This window comes from Mustelus asterias, chromosome 14 (genome assembly GCF_964213995.1).
Source record: "Mustelus asterias chromosome 14, sMusAst1.hap1.1, whole genome shotgun sequence".
NCBI lineage: Eukaryota > Metazoa > Chordata > Chondrichthyes > Carcharhiniformes > Triakidae > Mustelus > Mustelus asterias.
Window position 1 is genome coordinate 38359080 of NC_135814.1, and position 25810 is coordinate 38384889.

The window sequence follows — 25810 nt, forward strand, 5'->3', positions numbered from 1 at the left end:
CCAAAAGTATAAACTTTCTTGTAAATTGGTAGACTGAACTGTTTTCTTGGGCTTATCATCCATGATTGTTTTGGCCTTCTAAAGCAGTGTAACAGTGACCGTACTTGATAGTGTTGCATTATCCTGTGCAATATGAATTGCATGCTGAACAGATCTCTGGCAATTTGGGACCATGACACTGTGGGCACCCAATACATTATTGGCCACACAAAGTTTACTTTGACAAAAACCTTGCATGCATTGCAGGGAAAATAATTGAATTTTGCAGGTTGCTGTTTAATAATGAGTGTGGAATGAAATTTGATATCAAAAGAAGTACAAGTTAATTTTCTGGACTAATTTGATTGTTCTCTGATGTACTCTAAATATATGGAGCACGTTGTTACATTCCATGACCTTGTGTGAAGGATTTCAACTGCCAAATTTCATTAGTGTAAAGTTTATTTGGAGATATTTCTTATCTAGACAGCTATATGACCGGAGTGGGAATGGAGGGATACAAAAGAGTGGTCTAGTTTGGACCAGGGAGCGGCGCGGGCTAATTGTTCCTTGTTTCTCGTTTCAAGGCTTCATTCTATGATCATCTTGCTGGTGCCAGTACAGAGCGAGACTGCGGATAGTTGGGAACCTGTCTCGGGGGCAGGGAATTCATATGGTGTTCATGGAAGTGGAAATGACTAGGGTTGGGAAGCATTTTCCGATCAGGGCCATTGTGATCTCCTGGACTCGTTTCGATCGCCTCAGGGGGTCGGAGAGGAATTTCCCAGATTTTTTTTTTCCCCATATTGGCCCTGGGGTTTTTCACTCTGGGTTTTCGCCTCTCCCTGGGGATCACATGGTCTGGAATAGGGGGGTGGGGGTGAGTTAATAGGTTGTAATGAACAAAGCATCGTAGCTGTGAGGGACAGCTCGGTGGATAGGATATTGGTATGTAGATAGGCTGGAAAATTGGGCGGGGATCCTGGATTCAGGATTCAATCCTGGACCGGGGAGCGGCGCGGGCTTGGAGGGCCGAAGGGCCTGTTCCTGTGCTGTATTGTTCTTTGTTCTTTCTTTATATACAGGTGCAGCCAAAATAACCACATACCTTGAAGTTTTGGCATGGGGCTAGTTTAAATCTCAAGCTTTGTGGCTCATTGTGACTCATCATCAAGAATATAATTATCAGTATCTACATTCACCATTGAGTGCTAGAATTAAGAGGAAGCTCAGCTTTAGCTCCTTCCTGACCTTCTGATTATATTTATGCAAATAGTTAACCTCCTGTGTCTTTCTTCATTTAGAAAACAGTTGGTTAGGAGTATTTTGGCATATTTGTCTTCAGTTGTACATGTAAAGCACATACATGGTGCAGTTTGTAACATTTTTCTGTGGTGTTTGGTCGATGAAAGTTCATCACTCTGGTATCATATCTCTCCAATTATGTGCGTAAGTAAATAATGGCTTTTACTCTGTCACCCCCCCAGACCAGCACAAAACATCACCCCAACACCCAAACATCAATGCATGCCACCCCCCCCCCCCCCCCACCCCACAAGGCACTATGGCCGCATCTGAGGCCACCCTCACCCCCACTGCATCCCAGAGGCTGGTGGTCAAAGAAACGTACCTCCTTGCTCCCCTTCGCTACTGCTATGCCCGCAATAGACTTTCATACAGCAGGTGTTTTTCTCACCAGTGTGACGTCTCGCTGAAGAGGTCGTTAAGGTAAGTGAGGGGGTACGATTGCGTGTGGACCACGTTAACTATACTGAGATGCATGCAAATGGACATCTCGCCCATTTTGTGCATGCTTCTCATCACACCTGAGAAAAAAGTTTGGTACGATCGGAGAATCTGAGATTTAAACGATCGGAACCGGTGGCAATTCCTGTTTTCAGCTTCTCGAGCAATCTTATGACCTCACTTCATCGATCTATGGGCAGAACGAGGTCGAAAGATCGCACCCTAAGCCATCAAATTATTTTTTTCTTAGTCCAAGAAAGCCTTCTGTTAAATAGAACAAAATTTTAAAAACAAAATTGACATCAAAAGATAATTTTAATATTATAGAGCAAGTATTCTATAATGAATGTCAAATGCAGAATATTAAACTCTTTTGATTTGTCATACACTGACAGGTTAACACATAAATATCAGACAGATTCTCATCAACATAAATGCACCAGGCTTCCAACATCCGTAAAAGCAATAAAAAGATCAGAACCCATATTATGTCAAAACAATATGGCTATAAAGATAAGCCATTTTAGCAAATTCAAATTAATGTTCGCTTTCAAGATGACAACTGGTGTGCTGTAGTGTATGAACTGCTGGGCACATTTAGTTTATTTTAAGGTGTGATTAACTGATTTTACTGAGAGATTTTATGCTAATACAGCCTGAGAAATGTTGTGGTGCTTGGGAAAATGTTTCTTTTTGTCACTTTAATTTGAATAACCGAAAGCAACTTTTAAATAACTTCAAAAGTAAAATATTGCACGTGTTGTAAATCCGAAATAAAAACGAAAGAATGCTGCAAATAGTCAGCAGATCTGGCAATCTATGGGGAGAGAAAAAGGATTAACCTTTCAGGTCAAAATGACTTTTCAAAAAGAGGAAAGTTGTTTTCCGAAGGTCTTTGTAGCTGCAGCAAATGAAGATGAGTTAGAGTGAAGATCTGCACGTACTGAATGCTTGATTGTGCAAACATGGGGCCTGACTGAGATCAGGTTGAATGCAAAGATCAGCTGGGATCCGTTTTCTTATTTAGTTCATCTCATTATTTTCTCTCCTCTTTCAAGGCATTGAGTCCTTGCTGGATTCGATTCCATGGTGGGTGCCTTGCAAAATGTTACCGTGGCCAGTGTTCATGTGAGAGCCTTGTCTGCGATCCTTGGAAGACTTTGGGCGGGATTTTTCATTTTCCCCCGCCAGTGGAATTTTCCGGTCTTGTCGAGGTCAATCCCCCCACCTCCCGACCTCTAGCCCCACCGTGGCGGGTGGCCCAGCAACAGAGCTGGTGAGTCACACAAATGGCCATCGTCTTTGGTGGGTTTGGAAGATCTGGCCAGTGGCCAATGGCTTGCTCCCTTCGGGGCCGGGAAACTCTTCACGGGGAGTGGAGGATCCCTGCCTATGTGGTTATGTAGAGCTCAGTGCAGTGTGGTGTTCCTGGACTAATGATTCAGATGCCCAGAGTACTGCCTTGGGGACACAAGTTCAACTGCCATCATGGCCAGCAGAATTTTAATTCAGTTAGTTAATAAATCTTGAATTAAAAATTGGTCTCAAGAATGGTAGCCATGACAAAAGGATTGTTGTAAAAACCCAACTGGTTCTTTAATGTCCTTTCTAGACGGAAATCTGCTGTCCTGACCTGAACTGGCCTACATGTGACTCCAGATCCACAGCAATGTGACTGACTCAACCACCCTCTGAGGTGGCCTAGCAAGGCCATTCCGTTGTGCCAATCTGCTATAAAAAAAGTTGAAAAGGAAAACCAGATGAACCAAACGGCATCAAGCCAGACACTGGAAATAACATCCTACCCAACTGATCATGCAAGTTCTCCTTACCAACATCTGAGGACTTGTACAAAAGCCTTACATCGTCAGACCAACCAAATCAAAGTTTACAGCCAATGTCTCAGATTCCTCCAATGAGTGGTGTGCAGTAAGGAGGGCGATGCCCTGGGAATCCTTACCATTGATTCCATACCCCATGAATCTCATGGCATCAGGTGAAATGTGGACAAGGCAACTTTCTGCTGATTGCCACTCTCCCTCAGCAATAATCCTTCATGTTGAATACCACTCGAAGGGCACAAAATGCACTCTTGCTGGGGGGCTTTAATGCCGATCACATTTTTTAAACTCATATCGATCAGATGTGTATATTAACCACAATTCCAGTTAAAGATCCAAAAAGCCCATTAATATTGTTATAATTCAGGTCAGAAACTCCAAATTGTTTTATGAAGTCCGCCTGGATCATAAAGTTTGCACTTTGAATTTGGCTAGGGTGAGCATGAGATATTTCACTTCGGGTTTGATTCAACTGGCCCACCAGGGAGTTTTTATTATAGAATGTTTATTTAAGAATACAGTTCACATGTAAAAATAAAATTAGCAATAGCTTTTCCAATTACAAACAAGAAAATAAACCCAACCATGATATTGTTTAAACCTTAACTAAGTGCAACTGTTCCAACCAAACCAATCCTAGAAACAAACACCTTTCTTGGGATTAGCACAGAAAGTTCTTATGCTCACATTTTGCTGTTGGATTCTGCAGCTTTCTTGACACACACACACACACACAGGCAAGTAAGAACAGCTTCCCAAAACACCAGGAGAGAGAGACAAAACCTGCTTGCAGCGCAGCTTGAAAACCAGGATAGCCTCTGAAACTGAACCAAACAAAGTAAAAGAACTCCTGTTAACAACCCTGTCAGTCATTCTTCCCCCTAACAATTCAAAAGTACTTAAACTCCTAGAAAGTGCGTTAGGCCCAGAGTGAAAAAAAAAATACCCCATTTAAACCACTTAAGCAGCAATGAAAGGACATCTGCTTAGGCATCTTGGTGCCTGCTGATAACTGCAGAGAACAGGTTTAAAAAATACACTTCTTAAAGGCACAATAGCATCACAATATAAAAAAAATCATGGGGGCCAAGTAATGTAAGCATGAGGAGGGACTGCATTTTCGCGAGCTCTGGTGCTACTCATCTTTGAATCTGTTTTTTATGCTGATGCACGACCCATGATTATCCTATTCTGATGTGTATGATCTGTGCTATGATCCAGGAAGATTCTGGCTAGAGTTTGGTGAAGGGGTGCCGAGTTAAGTCAAGAAAATCCTTGCTTGATTGAAGTGGTTGGAGACAGCCGGGATGGGGCCCAGTTCAATGTGGCGATTTCGCTGGTGAGCGGGCCTACACTTCAGTGATGCTGTTGGTGTGAGATGATGGTCGCCATTATGAGTGAAGTTGTGGATGACGATCTTGGCTTCCTGGCACAGATTATTAGTGCTCTTTTTAGGAACTGCAAGATATCCTTAGAACAATGAATGGAGCAGAGAAATGAATCCTGTCAATGGAAAGAGTAGCTTACTCAGTGAAGGCTGTCTTTCAGTTCTTGGAAATCAATCTTGACTCCCATTTGTTTTTTGTTTCTTTGGTTTCTCCCACTATCAGCACTTCTTTAGTTGTAGAATCATAGAATCCCTACAGTGCAGAAGGAGGCCACTTGACCCATCAAGTCTACACCAACCACAATCCCACCCAGGCCCTATCCCTGTAACCCCATCCATTTACCCTGACACTAAGGGGCAATTTAGCATGGCCAATCAACTTAACCCGCATGTCTTTGGAGTGTGGGCGGAAACCATGGCATCTGGAGGAAACCCACAAAGTCCTTAATGCTACCATCAACACTCCCCTTGTCTTGTGTTCATATCATCTTTTTCAGTCTCTCCTTAGCTCCAACCTATCCCTGACCTTTGATCCTGGCCCACCGCCTCCAGCTCCCTTTCCAACTTTATAATTCATTACATTTATCTCCCGCTTCAGTTCTGAAGAAATCTTAGAAACCCTACAGTGCAGAAAGAGGCCATTCGGCCCATCGAGTCTGCACCGACCACAATCCCACCCAGGCCCTACCCCCATATCCCTACATATTTACCCCCTAATCCCTCTAACCTGCGCATCCCAGGACACTAAGGGCAATTTTAGCATAGCCAATCAACCTAACCCGCACATCTTTGGACTGTGGGAGGAAACCGGAGCACCCGGAGGAAACCCACGCAGACACGAGGAGAATGTGCAAACTCCACACAGACAGTGACCCAAGCCGGGAATCGAACCCAGGTCCCTGGAGCTGTGAAGCAGCAGTGCTAACCACTGTGCTACCGTGCCATACGGATTCGGAACGTTAACTCTGTTTCTCTCCACACAGATGCTGCCAGACCTGCTGGGTGGGATTTTACTGCCACGCTTGTCCCGAAACTGTAAAATCCCACCCGTGGTCAATGGACCTTTCCATGGTCTGCCCCTTGCCCGCTCTGATTCCCATGGTGGGCGGGCCGGTAAAATTCCAGCCAATGAGTTTATCCAGCATTTTCTGTTTTTATTCTTCATACTCTTGTTACACTCTAACTGTTGTGTGGGTGTGAAACAGTTTTGCTTCACACCAATGTTGCTGTTATAATACAAATGTTGCAGGAGCAAAGGTGTTAGAGAATATGTGGAGGAGCTTGTCTCACTTGTTTTGGAGTCAATTCAAGCCTTGATAATCTGTGTACGTGACAAGTTTAGTGTTAGGGCAATGCTGAAACTGCTTTAGTGCTGACATTGTTGGTAAATTCACTAAACAAACTGAATTTGGAATACTTGGATTCAGTTAATGGTGCTCATGCTTACCTTGGGAGCCAAATGAAAAAGAATCCATTACTAGGCCTGGAACTTCTTGCCTTATTGAGTGAGCGTAAAACTAAATCCTTTGACTTTAACAATTGTTCGAAACTTCAGGACTAATTCCCCAGTTGGGCACTCCCTAGTCTTTGTCAGGAAAACAGAGACTTAGAGTTCCTGATTTGTCATCCATTTAAATTATTGAATGGAAAATCTAAGGACTGTGAGGCTCCAGTTTCCTAACCAGTACTCCCTGTGAGTGGTGGGCGTTCCCATTTAGCAAATAAGCACTTCAGTTTTGTCTTTGTGTGAAGTCAAATCTCCAAGAAATCAATGTTCTTCTCCAACTCTGAACTATTTTGAATTAAATTAATGTAAAAACATTACAGAATTGTTACGGTGTAGAAGGAGGCCTTTTGGCTCATCATATTTGTACTGGTTCTCTGAATGAGCATCATAACTTAGTGCCAGTCCCCTGCCTTTTCCCTGTACCCCTGCACATCGTTTCTATTCAAATAATCAGCCGATGCCCTCTTGAATGCCTCGATTGAACCTGCCTCCACCATTCTTCCAGGCAATGCATTCCAGACCAGAACGACTCATTGTGTAAAAAAAAGTCTTTTCTAACATCACATTGGCTTCCTTTGCATATCATTTCAAATCTATGCCCCCTCCTTCTCGATCCTTTTACAAATGGGAACAATTTCTCCCTATCTACTCGGTCCAGCCTCCTCATGATTTTGAATACCTCCATCAAATTCCCTCTTAACTTTCTCCTCTCCAAGTGTAACAGTCCCAACATCTCCAATCTGTCTTCATAACTGAAATTTCTCATCTCTGGAACCATTCTTTAAAACCTCTTCTGCAGAGTCTCCAGTGCCTTCACATCTTTCTGGAAGTGTGGTGTCCACAACGCAGCAGCTGAGATCTAACTCATGTCTGATAAGATAATATAGAGCGAGAGATAGGCCACTTGATTCATCAAACGCATCCACCTACACATCGCCTACAATTTCTCCTTATGAATTTAAGCTAGCTAATTTAAATTTTTAAGGCAGGTCTTGGAAAATGTTCTTCCTGAAAGCAATGGTGTAATAATCCATGGCTAACTTTTAAAATTTTCTTAAGTCCTAACCAAAGTTGCTTTCTACAGATGTAATTTTCATCATTATACATGGAGTGATTATCTTTGTCTATATTTTATACCCTTTGATCACGTTTTAGAGCACATATTTATTGGGTAACAACTTATGATAAATATGAGGCACTGCTTTCTTTATAATGTACGAAACTAATTATTTTAATTATAAATTTTCTTTTTCTTTTCAGAAAGGGCCAAACAAAACTCCAGTTGCTGCAATATGTCTTGTCGGACTTGTGACCATGGCATTTATCTTTATTGGGCAAGTGAATGTTCTTGCCCCAATAGTCAGCATCAACTTCATGTTGACTTACAGTGTGGTTGATTACTCCTATTTCTCAATTTGTATGAGTTATGACATTCAGCAAAAGGAAAAAAACAGGAATAAAGTAAATGCTCGAACTTATAAACCATCACAGAAGCCGAACTTAGATGGCCCACTCAAAAATGGGACTGGTGGCCCAATCAAAGGCAACACAAAAGGTTCTTTGCTTGAGTTCAACAAGGACATGAATCAGATCTTTCAGACAGTGCCTCTCGAGAGGGAAGAAGAGATGAAAATAAATCAGAAAAAAGAAAAAAATGTGAATCAGTCTGTCCTGTTAAAAAAGGTGAGAAAACCTGCAAAGCAGACACTGCAGGACAGTTTTTTGTTGAATCTTGGCAACTCAGATACAACACTTAAAGAGGACAAAAGCCATGACTCAGAGACTGAGCTTGCAGGAGACCCGGCAGAACAGGATGTAGGAGACCATCGGCATCTGGAAAATCATTTTGCACCTCAATCTACGGAAGCCCACCAAGTTGTTGACTACCAAATAATAGAACCTGCAGAATACTGTTATACAGACACGGATGATTCAACAGAAACAAAAGGATATGGTAATTGTTATTGGGATAGTTGGTCTTTCTGCTCTTCATGTATTCTCGAGGATGGTATCTGAATATGCCTTCTGTCGGTTCAGAAGGACTGAAGCTACTCTGATGGCTGCATTAATGAATGATTGAGTTTATTCATCTAGTTGCTTCTCAACGTAAAATTGTGGACAAGATTGACACAAATTTCACTGCAGGGTGGTAAAGGAAAAAACCTCACATTTATATTGCACAACGTCATTACCTCAGGATCTTTCAAATCATCCCAGTCAATTAATTTTTGTATGCTGTCATTTGTTCTGTTGGTAAACAAAAGGCAGTTTGCATACAAAGCAAGATTGTACTAACCACTGTGCCTGACTAGCTCAGTCGGTAGAGCATGAGATTCTTACTCTCAGTATCGTGGGTTTGAGCCCTACATTGGGCGCCATTGTTTTGGGAGGCACGGTGGCACAGTGGTTAGCACTGTTACCTCACAACACAGGGACCTGGGTTTGATTCTCGCGTGACTGTCTGTGTGGCGTTTGCACATTCACCCCGTGTAGATTTCCTCCAGGTGCTCCAGTTTCCTCCCACAGTCCAAAGAGGTGCAGGTTAGGTGGATTGGCCATACTAAATTGCCCCCGAGTGTCCCAAAATGTGTAGATTAAATGGATTAGCCATGGTATTATTACAAGGGTAGGGCGGGGGAGGGGGGCCAGGGTAAGACATTCTGTCAGAGAGTCGTTGCAGACTCGCTGGGCCAAATGACCTCCTTCTGCACTGTAGAGATTCCTAGATTCTATTAACATAAAACAAGATCAATGATCAGCTAATCCAGTTTGGTAGTGCTGGTTGCAGGATGAACATTGGCTAGAATACCCAGGAAAGCTCTCTGCCCTCCTTTGAAAAGTGTCATGGGATCTTGTACATCCACCTGAATAAATACAGTACACAGTTGCTTAGTATCAAACTGAGCCATACAGTCCAGACAACCCAAGGTTTGTGGAGTTCTATTTTTGCTGTGTTAGCTGATTTCAGCCAGTGTGATGGTAGCAGTGCCACAATTGGTATCAATGCTCTGGGGATAAGATTAAAGAGAAAGTAGGCCAGGATTCCGACTCCTGACCACTATACAGTAACTTCAATGGTGTGTGAATGTTGGCTCAGGATAGCATGAACTGGAACGCTATCAAGTTTAAATAGTTTGCTCACACTACTGCCTCAGCTGATGCAGCGGGTCTAACCAGATTTGATGATATGACAAAGCGTAGCTTGCAATCTCTGAAGCTTATCCATTATGGACTCTGCTGACAGGGGAGAAAATTGGAGGAGGGTGGGAAATTGTATTTTAAATGCAGATTTTGCTCCACTTTGTTAAATACTAAATTCAACTCCATGGGCCATTTCTTAGAATAAAAGTGACAGGGGACGTGACTTGTTTCTAGACTATGTTAAAGCTGCTCTTGTGTTAGTTATCAAATAGTGCATGGGTTTACATTTTTCATATTTCCCTCTTCCTTCCTGGGTACAGCCCTTTACTTGGCACCTCTCTCTGACTAACCAATTAATATTATAAGTCCATCTGGAAAAACATGGAGACAAATGCGTTCCACTACCATTGGATACACAATAGTTCTTTTTGTTTCGTTAGTTTTTTTTAGTTTATTAATGTCAAAAATAGGTTTACATTAACCCCTCAAGAAAGTTACTGTGAAAAGGTTTTGAATTTATGTAATTATGCTTGCAGTCAATGGTTTTCATTTTGGTTCAGTTAATACCATTACTAAAGGATACTAATAATCCTTCCTCTCCTTTTAGAAAACCATACTAAATCCTCTTATAGACCTCTATTGGTTACTAATAAATACAATACCTAATCACTTCAACAAGTGTTGCTCTTCTCCATCTCATTCCTAGACTAAGCAACTCAGTGCATTGATTATGCAGCAGGTGACCGATTAATCAAATTATTTGTGTATGGGCTGATAATCTTCAATAATTTTATCAAAATATTTAGTCGAGGTTCTCAATATTGACAATGCAATGGAATCCAGTCCTAGTGATGAACAGCATCTCTGTAGCCCCTGAAACTGTGCCATTCTCCTCATTCCCTCGCCAATTTAGTTGCTCTGCTGTGAAGCCCTTATCTATGTCTCACCACCTCGAGTCTTTATTATTCCAATGCTTCAATTCATTAACTCTCAAAATGTGTAAAATGCAGCTGTTCTTGCCCGCTCAATCACTAAGGCCCATCTCTCTGTCATTCTGATCTTTGTGGACTATATTTGCTTCCTGTTCCACAATAAAATGAATAAATATGAGTGCACTAAATTTAAAACCCTGTCTTTATCTTCCTCTGCCTCTGCAACCTCCCTTGGTTGATTTTGAGCCCACACTCTCTGTCTGCGGGAATGGCATCACACACTCAAAATCTGGAAAGCGTGATTTGCGCGAGCAGGTTTCCAAGTTCCGATCTTCCAGGCTACTCACCAGCGGAGTGATGTGAAACACGCTGCGGGACCCCAAGAAGCTCATTTTAATACATTAGCGTGTCATTCGCAATCACTCTCTCCGGGACTTCCCCACACTGGTGCCATTTACAACAGGTTCACCTCAACATGAACCTGCTGTGGGGGGTCTTCTTGGGGGCATAAAGTTTATAATAGATTTATTCCTATTATAATCAGGGCGCCCTTTACAGTTGATGTCCCGATCTCAATGCAGCCGGGTTTTGCTGCTGTGTTGAGGCCCCGTCCCCTGAATGATGGTGTGGAACACATACCCTTGATTTTTTTTTAGGCAGAATGTCACAAGATCTGGGGAGAAAACCAATGTGTTTCTCTGGAGAAAAACACACACTTTTTCTCGCCAGAAAAAACACTCTGCAGTTACAACCATTCACGCCAGCAGGATTTTCCAAGCCCGTTGCAGTGAATGGAGAGTTGGCTGGGCGCCAAATTCTGCAACTTCGCTGCAGTGTGAACATGGCTTGAACAGCTAGAAAAATCGTGCCCTGCCATTTTTTGGTAAGATTCCCCCCATAGTCACTTGCCTTGTCAAAACTGTCAGTCTGAATTTGCATCCTATTTTGGTTCTAGAACTCCAGCCTGAAAGTGTTAAAAATATTATTTTTACCCAAGTGTTCAGTCACCCCACCCAGTCTCCCTTCTCAGCTCTGTTCCAATGATTTATGTATTAAAAGCACAATAATAAATATATGTTGATGATAGATGCAACCAGAGGTAGGTGATTTATAGATCCCTGAAGTCTTGTATCAGGGTTCATGTTCAGTTTCAGGGTATACCCTTTACCAGATTTACTCTGGTCTGGAAAATATCTGAAATTGCAAGCAATTTTGAACTAGTTGAATCTGTTCCCATAATGTGCCATTGTCACTTAGCATCAGCCCAGGCGCTGAAACAACTTGTGATTTGGGCATTGAATTACAGAAATTATATTGGCAGCATTACATCAAGAGGTAACAGATGTTAATACGTTGAACATTCATCTGGCAAAGGAAGAAGCTGGAGTCAGTCTGTCTTCAACATGGGTTTATTCACAAAACTCAGCATAATGCAAGTGCAGATGACTTTTTGCTTCCACATAGGTCCCCCACACAGGTTAAACTGCTCTTATATATGTGTCCTTATCTTTCCCCAATTAGTATCAGCTACTGTTAAGTGCGTGCATGCAATTGTTACAGCCTTTGCAATATTAACAACAAACGACAACCAAAATGCACTTTGCCACCGGCACTCAGTTGTTGACGGTCTATCATGCTCCTCACTGCTTGTTGACTATTTTTGAGCTTGGCACTAGTTGGATGTTGGAATGTGTGGGATAAAGACTGTGGTGAAGGGCCACGCAGAGCAAGGGGGAAACTATTGTTTTACACTTTCAACTGATTTTTAATCAGTAAGGGAATCAAGGTTATGGGGATAAGGCAGGAAGTGGAGATGAGGATTATCGTATCGGATCAGTCATGATCTCATTAAATGGTGGAGCAGACCTGTTGGGCCAAAAAGCCTACTTCTGCTCCGATATGTTATGGTCTTATGAACAAATCGGTTCTATTTAAGGAATTATCTTTTATCTGACAAAAATTATGTTTACAGATTTTTACCAACTGATTGACAACCCTGAAACCAGTTTTACATTGAAACTGAATGTTTATGTCTTTTGTCTATTCTTGCAAGTGAAAGGTAAAATTATTTTACACTTGAAGATTATACATGAGGTAGATCTGATTTATTCATGATAGAGACCAGTACAGGTGCTATGTTATGGTGGTTCTCACCTTCCCAATATTGTTACACCCCATCTGCAGGTTCCATTGAAAGGCAAAAGTCTCAGGAAGCAGAGATTTACAAGATGCCAAGATCATTTTATTCCAAACTCTGCAATCGCTGGCTGTCATTCATTGGTGTAAGTATTTGATAGAAATTATTCTATGGCACAGTATATCACAATTTTAGAACAGCTTATACGAAAACTTCCCTTTAATGGAAGGCACATTTACTTGTTTATAATAAGTGCATTTATAACCCAGCAAAGTCTAAAAGAACATGTAGACCATCACCACCTTGTTCAACATTGTGCTGTATTTTGTTGAATGCATTCTTTTCACATACTGTATCCCAAAGTCGACTAATATTCATCCTTATCCATTAATTTTGAACTTTAAAGTTTAAATCTGTTTGGTAGAGTAGTGGTTAACTCTAGCCTTTATTTAACTTCCACAAGATCATTCACCCTGTCAAATATTTCAAAATATTTTTCTGAACCATTTTTGAAAACTATGCATAATTGCCTTTGGGGATTGGGTGGTTCATTGGCTTAGTTAGCACCTTAGGGACCTCAGTTTGAAAACAGCCCAGACTGGATTGAAAACTTCCTGTGTTTGTTGCCTACAAATATGCTAACTATAATGCCTTTCATTAGTCGTGCTTTGGCATACCAGTCATGACGTAAAATTACTAATTTTGCTACCCCTTTACAGATCAAAATTGTGATTAACATAGTGAACAAAAATATCATGATGGTTTGGTGAGGGGTGCTATTCTAGTGTTCTGGTTAAAACTGCATGATGAAACTGCTTTGTTGGGATAAAACACAAGGAGGTGGAAAGTTTTAAAAACCTGAACTGCTGGTGAGGAACCTCTCCCACTGGGGATGCATATTGTAAATCAGAATGTGTTCTGCCCAATATCTTCAATCATTCATGTAAATGGAAGGTTGCAAATAACAAATGACTGAGCCTTTTCTGCAACTTTTTCAGTGCCGACATGCCAAACACGCATATCGGCACTGGCTCAGAAAATCCTGCCCTTGGGGAGTGTTGACGCTGAACAAAGTCAATAAACTCTCTTAGGAAGGAAAGATTCTATGTCTTAATTTTGACTCCACCAACCAGCATTGGTCCTATTAACACATTGGAACATTGGCCATTTGAGAGTTGAGAAAACAAGACCTGGCGGGAAAAGTGCTTTTCAGCCATCCGGATACTTACGTCCAGTCCATTAAAGTTGATTTTGCAGGAATTTTGCCCAAAAGCCTATGGACCAGATTTTAAGAAGGAAACTAATGTTTCTTCAATGTTTCTCGTATTCAGAGATCCAGAGATGTGGTGAAGACCTTGTTGATGGAATTTCTCTAGCACCCTTATGTGTCACTGACCTTAGACAGTCCCTGGGGCTTGAGGATGCCTTGCTTGCGCATTAAAACTGAGTTCTCAGGCGACTGAGGGGTACAGTGCATGACCTACAGTCTCTGTCACAGCCAGGACAGACGGTGGTTGGAGAAGTGGGTGGGTGAGGTGCCTGGGTTGCCATGCATTTCCTTTGCTATGACTGATACTCCGTCCATGTCACAGTGCAGGACAGGAATGGGATGACAACAACTGTTCTATACACTCGGACTTCTGTTGATTTGCGGAGGTCTTTGCTTTTAAACATTCGCTGCCATAGTTTGTTGAAGGCTGAGCTGGCACAGCTGATCCTGTGTGGGATTTCTTTGTCAATGGTGAGAGATGCTAAGAAATGGAAAATGCACAATATATTCCAGAGTCTCTCCTTCAACATGTATAGCAGATGGAATATTTGGCTGACCAGGTTTGGGTTAATACGAGTTTGGTTTAGCAATATTCAAGGACAGGTGGTGTCTTCTGTACGTAGAATTGAAGAGAGTGTGGGAAATGACATTGCAGTCATCCGAACCTGTAGATCATGTATACCTATGGTAGTCAGTTTAGTTTTGACACGGAGGTGACTAAGCTTTAAAGAGTTTTCTATCTAGGTGGTATTTATTATTGATGTCAGAGGGCAGTTGGTCTTTGATGACGCGAATAGCCGCTGTCAGGTAGATTGTAAATAGCATGGGGACTATCTTGCAGCCTTGCTGGATCCCTGATGATCTTGAAGGCACCTGTTTCAGAACTCCCACTCAAGACTATTGTAGTCTATCATCATGAAGCAATTGGAGGATTTTGGTGAAGGCCAGGGTAAGGTGCTATTTCAGGGAGTCAGTGCAGACTCGATGGGCTGAGTGGCCTCCTTCAGCACTGTAGGAATTCTATGATTCCAAGTGTCAACAATTCTTTATGAAAAAGAAATTGCCAATATCAAGATGTGGACCAAATTTCTGTAGTTTATACTGATGACCACCCAAACTGTAATTGTGAGTAATTAACTTTTTGGGTTTAGAGGTAGTAAGGCCCTATATCAATTTATAAACTTCCAACTAAATCAAAATTAGTCTTCTCTAAAGATTGCAATCCAAGAATTCTTAAATGCTCCTCATAAGGTATTCCCCTCATAACTTCCATTTTTCTGATAACACATCTTTGCACTCTCTCTATAAGTTGTATATCTTTCTGAAAGTGTGGATTCCAAACTCTGGATGTATACTCCAGATGTGGCTGTACCATCTGCTTAAGTTTAAAATAAACGCTAACATACCGACTCAAAAAGTATGCATTGAGCTCTTGTAAAACACTTTCTGCCCACTGTACTGCCTGAGCCACATAATTCGTAAACTTCAGGTTACTTGTAACAGTCACACCGAAATCCTATTCAATGCCAGGATGTGCTAAAGGCACATGATATGGTACAGTGAATTAGGATTATTGTGGCTGAAGTGGAGAACTGAACACTTTACCACATTAGAGATAAGTTGACACTCATAGAATCGTAGAATCTCTACAGTGCAGAAGGAGGCATTCGGCTCATCAAATTTGCACCGACCACAATCCCACCCAGGGCGTATCCCCGTAACCCCATGTATTTACCTTTGCTCATCCCCCAACACTCGGGGGCAAAGTAACATGGCCAATAAACCTAACCCACACATCTTTGGAGAGTGGGAGGAAACTGGAGCACCCAGAGGAAACCCACGCAGACACGGGGAGAACATACAGACTCCACACAGACAATGACCCGAGGCTGGAATTGAACCTGGGTCCTTGGCACTGTGAGGCAGTTGTGTTAACCACTGTGCCGCCCCAATGGTTCATTAGCTTAGTGGAGTAAACATCCACTCCTGGACCACTACACCATAGCAGAGAGTTTACCCTGAAGAAGTGTATACAAGAGCTCTGCATTATTTTTCCTAACTTCCAAACAAATTTTAACATCTACCTATTTCAAAACTGTACTACATTGAATCTGGATCAGTGCCATTAATATAAGCCATAAATAAAAGGGGCCTTAAGCCACTTCCTTCAGGGACTCCAGAAATCATCTGTGTTGGATTTGATGATTAATTACCGATTAAGAGTGATCACTTCCACACAGCCCAACAAAAATGATTGGAAATGCTTCAAAGACACCCTCAAAGTCTCCTTAAAAATATGCAGCATCCCCACTGACACCTGGGAATCCCTGGCCCAAGACCACCTGAAGTGGAGGAAAAGCATCTGAGAAGGAGCTGAACACCTCACATTTCAATGCCAAGAGCAAGCTGAAGCCAAATGTGGGCAGCAAAAGGAGCACGTGGCAACCTGGGCACCTCACCCATGCGTGCCTTCAACCACCGTCTGCCCTACCGTAACAGAGACTGTCAATCGTACATTGGACTCAGTCACCTGACAACTCAGTTTTAGTGTGGAAGCAAGTCATCCTCGACTCCAGCCATGAGGTGGAGATGCCGGCATTGGACTGGGGTGGGCACAGTAAGAAGCCTCACAACATCAGGTTAAAGTCCAACAAGGTTTATTTGGAATCACGAGCTTTTGGAACGCTGCTCCTTCATCAGGTGAGTGATGAAGGATCAGCGCTCCTGGTGAAGGAGCAGCGCTCTGAAAGCTTGTGGTTCCAAGTAAACCGGTTGAACTTTAACCTGCTGTGGTGAGACTTCTTACTATTCTCGACTCCGAGTAACTGTCTGAGAAGAAGGAAAAGAAGAAGCCCGATACCTCATCCCATTAGTTCCTTTGAAAAGACCATACTATTTATTTGTCTCACTACTAGTCCAGATTCTCTCATTGAAGTCTTTCATGAGTTCACTAAATAGGTTTTAGAATTTGAGTTTTTGACAAGGCAAAATGTTTCAAGGTGGTGCTGTGCTGTATTTCCAAGGAGCAAGACTGGATAGTAAGGAATGTGGCACACACTGCTCGAGAGAAACAGTTTTTGTTGCCCCAGTTGTAAATAAAGTTGGTCGAAGCTGTGCAAAAATCTGCATGTTAGACGAATTCTCTGGGGTCATGAACCTTTTTACTACATGTCAAGTGGGAAAAGTCTAGACAAATGATGTCATGTACAACATTCAGCAGGAGTTTTTGCTTTTATTTTGTATGTTTGCTGAAGAAACTTTGTTAGTATAATTATTTATGGGAAATAACATTATTTGTATATCCAATTTCAGTGCTGATTGTTGATTAAATATTGGTGATCTTGTCATGTAGATCATCTTTTAGTATTGAGAAATGTTGCAATACAAAATCTAAACTAACTGGATAAATATAAAATGGTATTTACCCAACAATACGAGGAGGTCTCCTATCATTGGGATTTAGCCTCTTTAAAATGATTTTTGTTGCAGACACTGTCTGTATCTGTATATCTGTTCCGAGAAAATGCACAGCATTGAATGTAAAAAAAGGCTTATATTTCTTTAAATGCATATTTTACATATCTTTAACTTTTCTATAAAATTCCGAAAAGTTTGATTTTATTTGATTTATTATTGTCACATGTATTGGGATACAATGAGAAGTATTGTTTCTTGCGCTACACAAACAAAACATACTGTTCATTGAGTATACAGGGGGAAAGGATAGGGTGCAGGATATAGTGTTGAAGTTACAGGTAGGGTGAAGAGAAAGATCAGCTTAACATATGATAGGACTATTCAAAAGTCTGATCACAGCAGAGAATAAGCTGTTCCTGAGTCTGTTGGTACGTGTTTTCAGACTCTTGTATCTTTTTTCTGATGAAAGAAGGTGGAAGAGAGTATGTCCGGGGTGTGTGGGACCTTGATTATGCTGGCTGCTTTCCCAAGGTAGCGGGAAGCGTAGCTGGGGTCAAAGAACAAAGAAAAGTACTGCACAGGAACAGGCCCTTCAGCCCTCCAAGTCTGTGCCGATCATGAAGCCCTAACTAAATTAAAGAAAAAACTTTCTGCCCTTACTCGGTCCGTGTCCCTCTATTCCCTCCCTATTCATGTATCCATCCAGATGCCTCTTAAATGTTGCTAATGTGCCTGCTTCCACCACCACCTCTAGCAGCGCGTTCCAAGCACCCATTACTCTGCATGAGAAACCTCCCCTGCACATCTCCCTTAAACCGTCCCCCTCTGACCTTGAACCTGTGACCCTTTGTAATTGACAGTTCCATCCTTGGAAAAAGCCTTTGACTATCCACCCTGTCTCTGCCTCTCGTTATTTTGTAGACCTCTATCACGTCTCCTCTCAGCCTCAGTCTTTCCAGTGAAAACAATCCTAGTTTATTTAACCTCTCCTCATAATCAACATCCTCGAGAACAAGCAACATCCTGGTGGACCTTCTTTGCATTCTCTCCAAAGCTTCCATAACCTTCTGCTAGTGTGGTGACCAGAACTGCATGCAATACCCCAAATGTGACATGACCAAGGTTTTATATAGCTGCAACATGATTTCCCAACTCTTGTACTCAGTGCCTCAGCTGATGAAAGCAAGCATGCCAAATGCTTTTGTAATCACCTTGGCCATCTGTGTTGCTACTTTTAGGGAACTGTGGACCTTCGCGCCCAGATCCCTTTGTATGTTAATGTTCCTAAAGGTTCTGGATTTACACCTAAATTTGATTCTTCGAAGTGCATCACCTCGCATTTGTCTGGATTAAACTCCATCTGTCCAAGTCTCCAATCTATCTGTATCCTTTCGTACCCTCTGACAATCCCCGGAACTATCAGCAATTCCACCAATCTTCATATCATCCATAAACGTACTAATCAGACCCCCCACATCTTCCTCCAGATCATTTATATATACTACAGACAGCAGGGTCCCAGCACTGATCGCTGCGGAACACCACTAGCTACAGATCTCCATTCTGAAAAACATCCTTCCACTGCTACTCTCTGTCTCCTATAACCAAGCCAGTTCTGTATTCATCTAGCCACCCCACCCCAAATCCCACGTGATTTTAGTTTTTGTACAGTCTCTCATGTGGGACCTTGTCAAATGCCTTACTGAAGTCCATATAAACTACATCCACAGCTGTTTCCTCATCAATTATCTTTGTCATCTCTTCAAAAAGCTCAATCAAGTTGGCGAGACATGGCCTTCCCTGTACAAAACCATGCTGCCTGTCACTAACTAGTCGATTTTCTTCCAGGTGTCCATATATTCTATCCCTCAGTATCTTCTCCAAAAGCTTCCCCACCACTGATGATGGGCTCACCGGCCTATAATTTCCTGGATTGTCCCTGCTTCCTTTCTTAAACAAGGACTATTCTTCAGTCCTCTGGAACCTCGTGGTAAAAGCGGATGTGAAAATATCTGTTAAAGCCCCAGCTATTTCTTCCCTTGCCTCCCGCAGTAACCTGGGATAGATCCCATCTGGTTCTGGGAACTTGTCTACCTTAATGAATGGAGTCGCTGGGTGAGAGGCCGGTCTGTGTGATGGATTCGGCTACGTTCACAAACCTTTGTAGTTTCTTGTGGTCTTGGTCAGAGCAGGAGCCATATCAAGCTGTGAAGTCATTGTGTAATTGGCTCAACTATTTCTATGAAGAGCTAATTGGAACAAAATTTGTAATCATGCATTTAATATCTGTAAATAATTTGAATGTCTACATGAATATTAGTGATGCTTCTAGAAATACTTCTATAAAATATTGTGTATGAAGATTGCTTTTGAGTACGAATTGGGCAAAGTCAGGCTAAGATGCTATATTTTCTTATCTGATTTAATTTCATTATTTTTTCATAGACAATACTATCCATTGTAATCATGTTTGTGATCCACTGGATTTATGCCTTAATTAATATTGCTGTGGCATTTTTCATCTACATTTACATTGGTCAAATGAGTCCAGGACTTCCACCCGGTAAGTATATTTAATAAATTTCATGCATTATTTTGTAACATATTGCAGATCTTACAATTCTTTGTGTTTCTCGTGCAATTAAAAGAACATCAGACAGTAAGAAATAGGAACAGCAGTCAGCTATTCGACTTATCGATCTTGCTCCACCATTCAACTAGATCATGTCTGATCTTACTGTAGCCTAACTTCACTTTCCTGACCCCATAATCTTTGACTGCCTTGTAGATCAACAGATCTGTCCAACTTAGCCTTGAATAGATGCAACGACCCAGCTTCCACTGCTCTCTGTGGGGAAGAGAATTCCAAAGACCATCTCCAATTATAACAAAGACTAGACTATATTCTGAGTATAACTGAATCTTTTACACAACTAGAAATATGCCACAGTAAATAAACATTATATGATCAGAAGCAATGATGCATATAGTCTTGCACATGTCAATATGTGTCAATATGCTTGGAGTCATTTTCCACTTGGCACTCTTGGTGGAGAGCCTCACTTGCTGGAACCCGCATCACAATTTCAGGCATGTGCTAATTTAAAATAGTTGAGCAATCATTCACAGACTTATTTTTTTAATATGTGTTCCTTGACATATAATGCTCCTTGTTGGGAGCACAGAGATGAAAATTACCCTCTATGTGGATGGTGTCATTTACAATGCTGAGTTAGTGCATTTAACTTGAACTGGTTAAATGGCTAATCTTATATCACCTTCATTTTATTTCCATCCATTTCTTTTTGAAATTTTCTTCCAAATCAATTCAAGGTGACTTCAAATGAAGGCTTTGTTTATTCTGCAGGATGTAGGGAAGGATGTTGTTTTTTTTCAACCTCTGCTTGCCAAGAACAATTGTTATTGTTTCGGTCATAAAAACCGATTTAGCTTAATTGCAGAGAATAGAGGATTTAAAATCTACCTCTAGTGCCTAATTACTTGCTAAAACGATTAAACCGTTAACTGTAACAGTTTATTGTGAAAAGTTCTAGTTCATATTATACTGTAATCCCTTTAAATGCTCTTTCTTTAGCATGCATTCAAACTTGAATCACATGATTAATCTTCAGTCTCTGACCGACGCACTGGTACCCACCACTGTTTAAAAGTGTTGACTGAAATAGACTTCCATTAGCACTGATGTTATTCGAATAAATCTTCCGAGAATTCATGCTGCCAAAGGGGTTGTTCACTTTGGGCTTAAGATTGTAAGTACGGGTGCTAGTTCACTTTACCTGTACTCTCCACACCCAATTCCATGAAGTTCAAAAGCAAAATACTGCAGACGTTCTACAAATGTGAAACAGTTTTTAGGGCGAGAGGAGGAGTTCACTAATAATGACTTAACTGGCCACAGGAAAAAAGAAGTTTCACCTCACTTTGATGATGCCTAATGTTTTCAAGGGCTTTTACAGTAAGAATAATAGTGTGGAGGGAAGAAGTTCATAACATCTGCATGGAACTGAAAAGAACACCCTGAGGAGGGGGCGGGGAATCACTGACAACTTCTAGATTTCTATGTTTAACTGTGCATTTACAGATGTCAGATGTTGCTGCCAGTTTCACAGAGAAATAACAGCAAATGCTGACGGTTTTGCCATTATGACAACCATAAAATCCAGGCCATTGAAAATATGTCTAGATTAAAAAGAAGTAATCCACTCGATTGTTCACTCACTGCTCTGCATGCTGAATATAATAAGCTCAGCCAACGAGATCTGATTAAAATAATTTGAATTTAAAAGAAAGCAGTATAGGGGAGAGCATGCTGGAGAATGTCAAGTAACTGTTCATCTAGTGTAGATACGAGGGGGAGTTTTCCCATCCTGCCGGTAGGAATCATAATGGATAGGGGGTGGACCATGCATAGGTCTGTTGACCTTGGGTGGGATTTTCAAGTTTTGGGGCAAGTGTGGCTGGAAAATCCCACTCAAGGTAAATCAAAATATAGGGCTTGCATTAGTGCACAATCCATGAATATACATGAGGAAAAAAATCATTTCATTTAGAATGATAAACATACGGAACAATCTACCAAGAAAAATATATGGGCCAAATGACCTTTTCTCAACCTTGATGTTTATGTTTTGATATTCTTTTCTGACCATGTTATACTTGAGGCCTGATGTTTTTCATGGTTCCTTTATCATGGCAAAGACATTAAATAGGATGAGTCCATTCGTAATACACAACAGGGCCAACATTATTGTCCATCCCTAATTACCTTTCAGCTGAGTGGCTGGTTAGGCCATTTCAGAGGGTAAGAGTCAACCATTGCACGTACGCCAAACTTAGATGACATTAGTGAACCAGATGGTATTTCACGACAATCAACAATTGTTTCATGGTTACTATTACGGAGATTAGCTTTTAAATCCAGATTTTATGAATTGCATTCAAATTCCACCAGCTGCTGTGGTGGTATTTGATCCCATGTCCCCAGAGCATTAGTCTGGGCTTTTGGATTCACAAGTCCACAGTGACATTACCACTATGCCACCACCACCATCTCCCCCTAAGTGCCACAATCCTGGCAAAAGCTTTTGAAAGAAACCACATGCTCATTTCATACTCTGGGGTTTAAAACAGACAAGCCTAACTGATATGTTTCATGCTGAATGCATATAGCTTTCTAACTAATGTGAGTACAATTAAAGTTGGTGCAAATATTAAACAGGGAAAATGCAATCAAAATAATGCTGAAATTTCGCATCTCCTAATAGGATTTTAAACCACGCTGCTGGCTAATGCAATCTATGTAATTAAGCAAAATAAATCCTCAAACTGTTAGAAATTACATTCAGCTAAAACACTACTTGATTGTTAACAATTAGCAAATTAGTAGATGGAAGCAATTGGAAAACATGGCATTAGCTTTTGGTATTTCTGAGTCTCATTAATCATGTAAATGTTGCAAGAGGTTATCATTGAATGGCCAATTGTAATTAACAGACCAAGTATTTACTACAGTGTCTACATGCATGCAACCTTGCTCAACCTGCATAGGTTCCCCTGTAACAATCGGCTGCAGGGGTGTAAATAAAAGAAATATGATCCCAGAAAAAAATTGTAAGACATGAAATTAGTTGAGAAAATGACCTATTACCTTGATAAATAGAGATAATTAGCATGATATAATAATAACTGGTAATATTCATAAAACAGATCAGTTTGTAACCACCCTCCTCTGTTCCACACGCCCCCCTGCAGTCATTTTCAAATTCTGTTAATGAGTTTGATGAGTTTAGGTTTGATAAATGTTGTGGAATCCTGCTGTGTGTATTATTAAGGTTCCATGAGATCCACCAGGTTCCATGAGATCCAAGATGCTTGCAAAACGGAATGTGCACAACTCCCATTGATTTTCATTTGAAGATGTAACGCAGCCTGTGGTTGCGATAAAACTTGAGTTTTGCCCTTGGGGTTTGTGCTGTATTCAAAATACATGTTGTGATCTTGTAACATACTGTGGTCATTAGTCTACATGCAGTGGGCCAGGTTTTTAAGGTGCAGATGTGCTGGGACAAGCGGAGGGTAGAGGACAGGGCTGATAGCACATGGGAAACCCAGAAGCAAGTGGTTTTTTGACAAAGTCACCTTATTATCATTTTAATGTTGAGAGAAATCTCAACTTTCATAATTGTTGAGCTTTCATTTTTAATTTGTATCTCCTCTACAATTGTAATTTTGCATATTTTCTCTACAGGGCTAGCTAATAACTTCAACTTTTTCTCTTGGATTCAGACAGTCTTCAGTGAGGCAAGAAGGTCTGTAATAGTTTCATAATTGTAACAAAATATGGAAACAAACTATTCAGAACCTGACTCCGATCATATTAAAACACACTCATCCTCGTGTACTCTGTCTGAAGTCAGGTCCTTGGCTGACTGTCTGTTGATGCTTCATCCTGTGTGGTTTTATTGTCCTTTATGTTAGTGCCTTCTACACTCCTAGGAGCAGAGCAAGGAGACAGGTCCCAAATTACCCCAGCTAGAATGGGAACTGAACCCACACTGTTAACCTTATTCTGAACCACATACTAGCCATCTAGCCAAGTGAGTTAACCAGCCCCCATTGAAACTTATGTTACACTTGGAGCACTGGACCACATTTTGCTGCTAAGCTCTGTAGCATTTGAAGCTGATGTGCAGATTAAAAAGGGGTGTGCTTGAACAACTCAGCATCCCAGATCATCATAATTGTCTTCAAATCATGCGACAATGAGAATATGCAGCAATTGTGTTCCTGTGCATTTTCACAATTCCAGCTCATCACTTTACATCCCTATAAATTCTCATTCTGCCATTTCCATATGCCAGATGGTGCTGTAGAGATATCAGCGAAAAAATAAATTACATCACAGCTTCATTAAAATACATGCTGAATTGATTAGAATTTGGGCTTTAATGTGAAGATTTCCTGTAGGATTTTCTATTGCTGAGTTGCCCCATGGAGTGCTGTCATTGAATATTTATTATCTTACTAAGACCTTTTGATGGATCACCCTGTGGCTCAACTGAATTCAAACACAATGTGGCTTGCTGAGATGCATTCGACAGAAAATTTACATATTTTGAACACCACAAACATTGAGTATTTTCACATTTCTTTCAGTTGTTGAAATACTTCCACACACTCTTACATAACCAAAATCATGTATTTGATGATAGATGCAATTTTCAAATAGCAATTCATCAAGTATATTAAAACCTAAAGTGTAAAAATAAATCACTATGCCATCAGCAAGTGTGTTGTCCTAATACAAGGTGAGAATTTTAATTTTTCATGTTGGCTTATCTGCTCACAATATTTGATAGAATATCAACTTTAATAAAAGTTTTAATCATGGAGCACGATTCCTTGTCCCTATTTTCTCTGTCACAATTTTGATTCACAATTTTATGTCAATGGTAAACATTGTACTATGTAAACACTTTCATGGGAAATCCCTTTAAAATTTTTATAATAATTTTTATATATAATCCAGTTGGAGGCGCACAATTTCCCAATATCCATTCTTTGACTGGGATTTTCAGTCCCCATTGTGGCAGGACCTGCAGTGGGAGATGTGGCAGCCTAGCCCAAAGTCCATTGCCTTTGGGGGGGAAATCAGACAATCCCAGTGGTGGGCAAAGCTGGAAAATCCCACCCTTTGAGTACATTTGGAGCAGAGCAGAAACTTCACCTTTTCATTGCCAGTGATTCTTGTTTCTAACATAAGCAATGGTGAGGACAATGGAGAAACAAAAGGGGTCACTGATTGGTGAAAGTGTAATGGGAACAATGGCTCGAAAGGAGCCACGAGCGTTTTTGGTACATTCTTCTGGAAAATCCTGTGTCTCCAGTATTGTCAGATCCTAGGACCCCAACCCATCTCCTCTGCATCACCTTACCTCCCTTCCTTAAACATCTCTTTCTATACCCTCCGCTGCAGGATTCTCTCTGGGCTGGCAAAAATTAGTATTAGTAAATTCTGAAATCCTATTTCATAAGACGTATGATCAGAAGTAGGCCATTTGGCTAGTCAAGTCTGCTTCACCACTCAATGAGATCATGACTGATCTAATATGATAATCCTCAACTCCACTTTCCTGCCTTATCCCTGTAAGCCTTGAATTCCTTACTGATGAAAGGTCTGTCTATCTCGGCTATTAACATGCCAACCTCTGCAGCACTCTGAATTCTACAGAATCACCAGTCTCTGAAAGAGGAAATTCCTCCTCATCTTTGTCTTAAATGGGCAACCCCATACTCTGAGATTATCTCCCACAACTTCTCAGCATCTACCCTATCAAACCCCCTGAAAATCCTAAGTAAGCTATTCTTTGACCTTGCCTTGCCTGGAGCAAATTGTGCTGATCCTGGAGAATAGAAATCTTAGAAACCCTACA

At 41.1% G+C, this 25810-nt stretch overlaps 1 protein-coding gene and 1 non-coding gene across 2 annotated transcripts in view; both read left to right on the forward strand.

Annotated features, from left to right (window-relative positions):
* The window catches only part of slc12a8 (solute carrier family 12 member 8), a 152159-nt gene that overhangs the window by 123163 nt on the left and 3186 nt on the right, over nucleotides 1–25810 (forward strand). The window contains exons 10-13 of the mRNA XM_078229173.1: nucleotides 7721–8414; nucleotides 12718–12815; nucleotides 19803–19920; nucleotides 23626–23686. Of these exons, the coding sequence (XP_078085299.1) occupies nucleotides 7721–8414; nucleotides 12718–12815; nucleotides 19803–19920; nucleotides 23626–23686 (971 nt within the window). The remainder of the gene's footprint in view (nucleotides 1–7720; nucleotides 8415–12717; nucleotides 12816–19802; nucleotides 19921–23625; nucleotides 23687–25810) is intronic.
* Nucleotides 8763–8835, forward strand: trnak-cuu (transfer RNA lysine (anticodon CUU)). The gene has a single exon. It is a non-coding gene; the product is annotated as a tRNA-Lys (tRNA).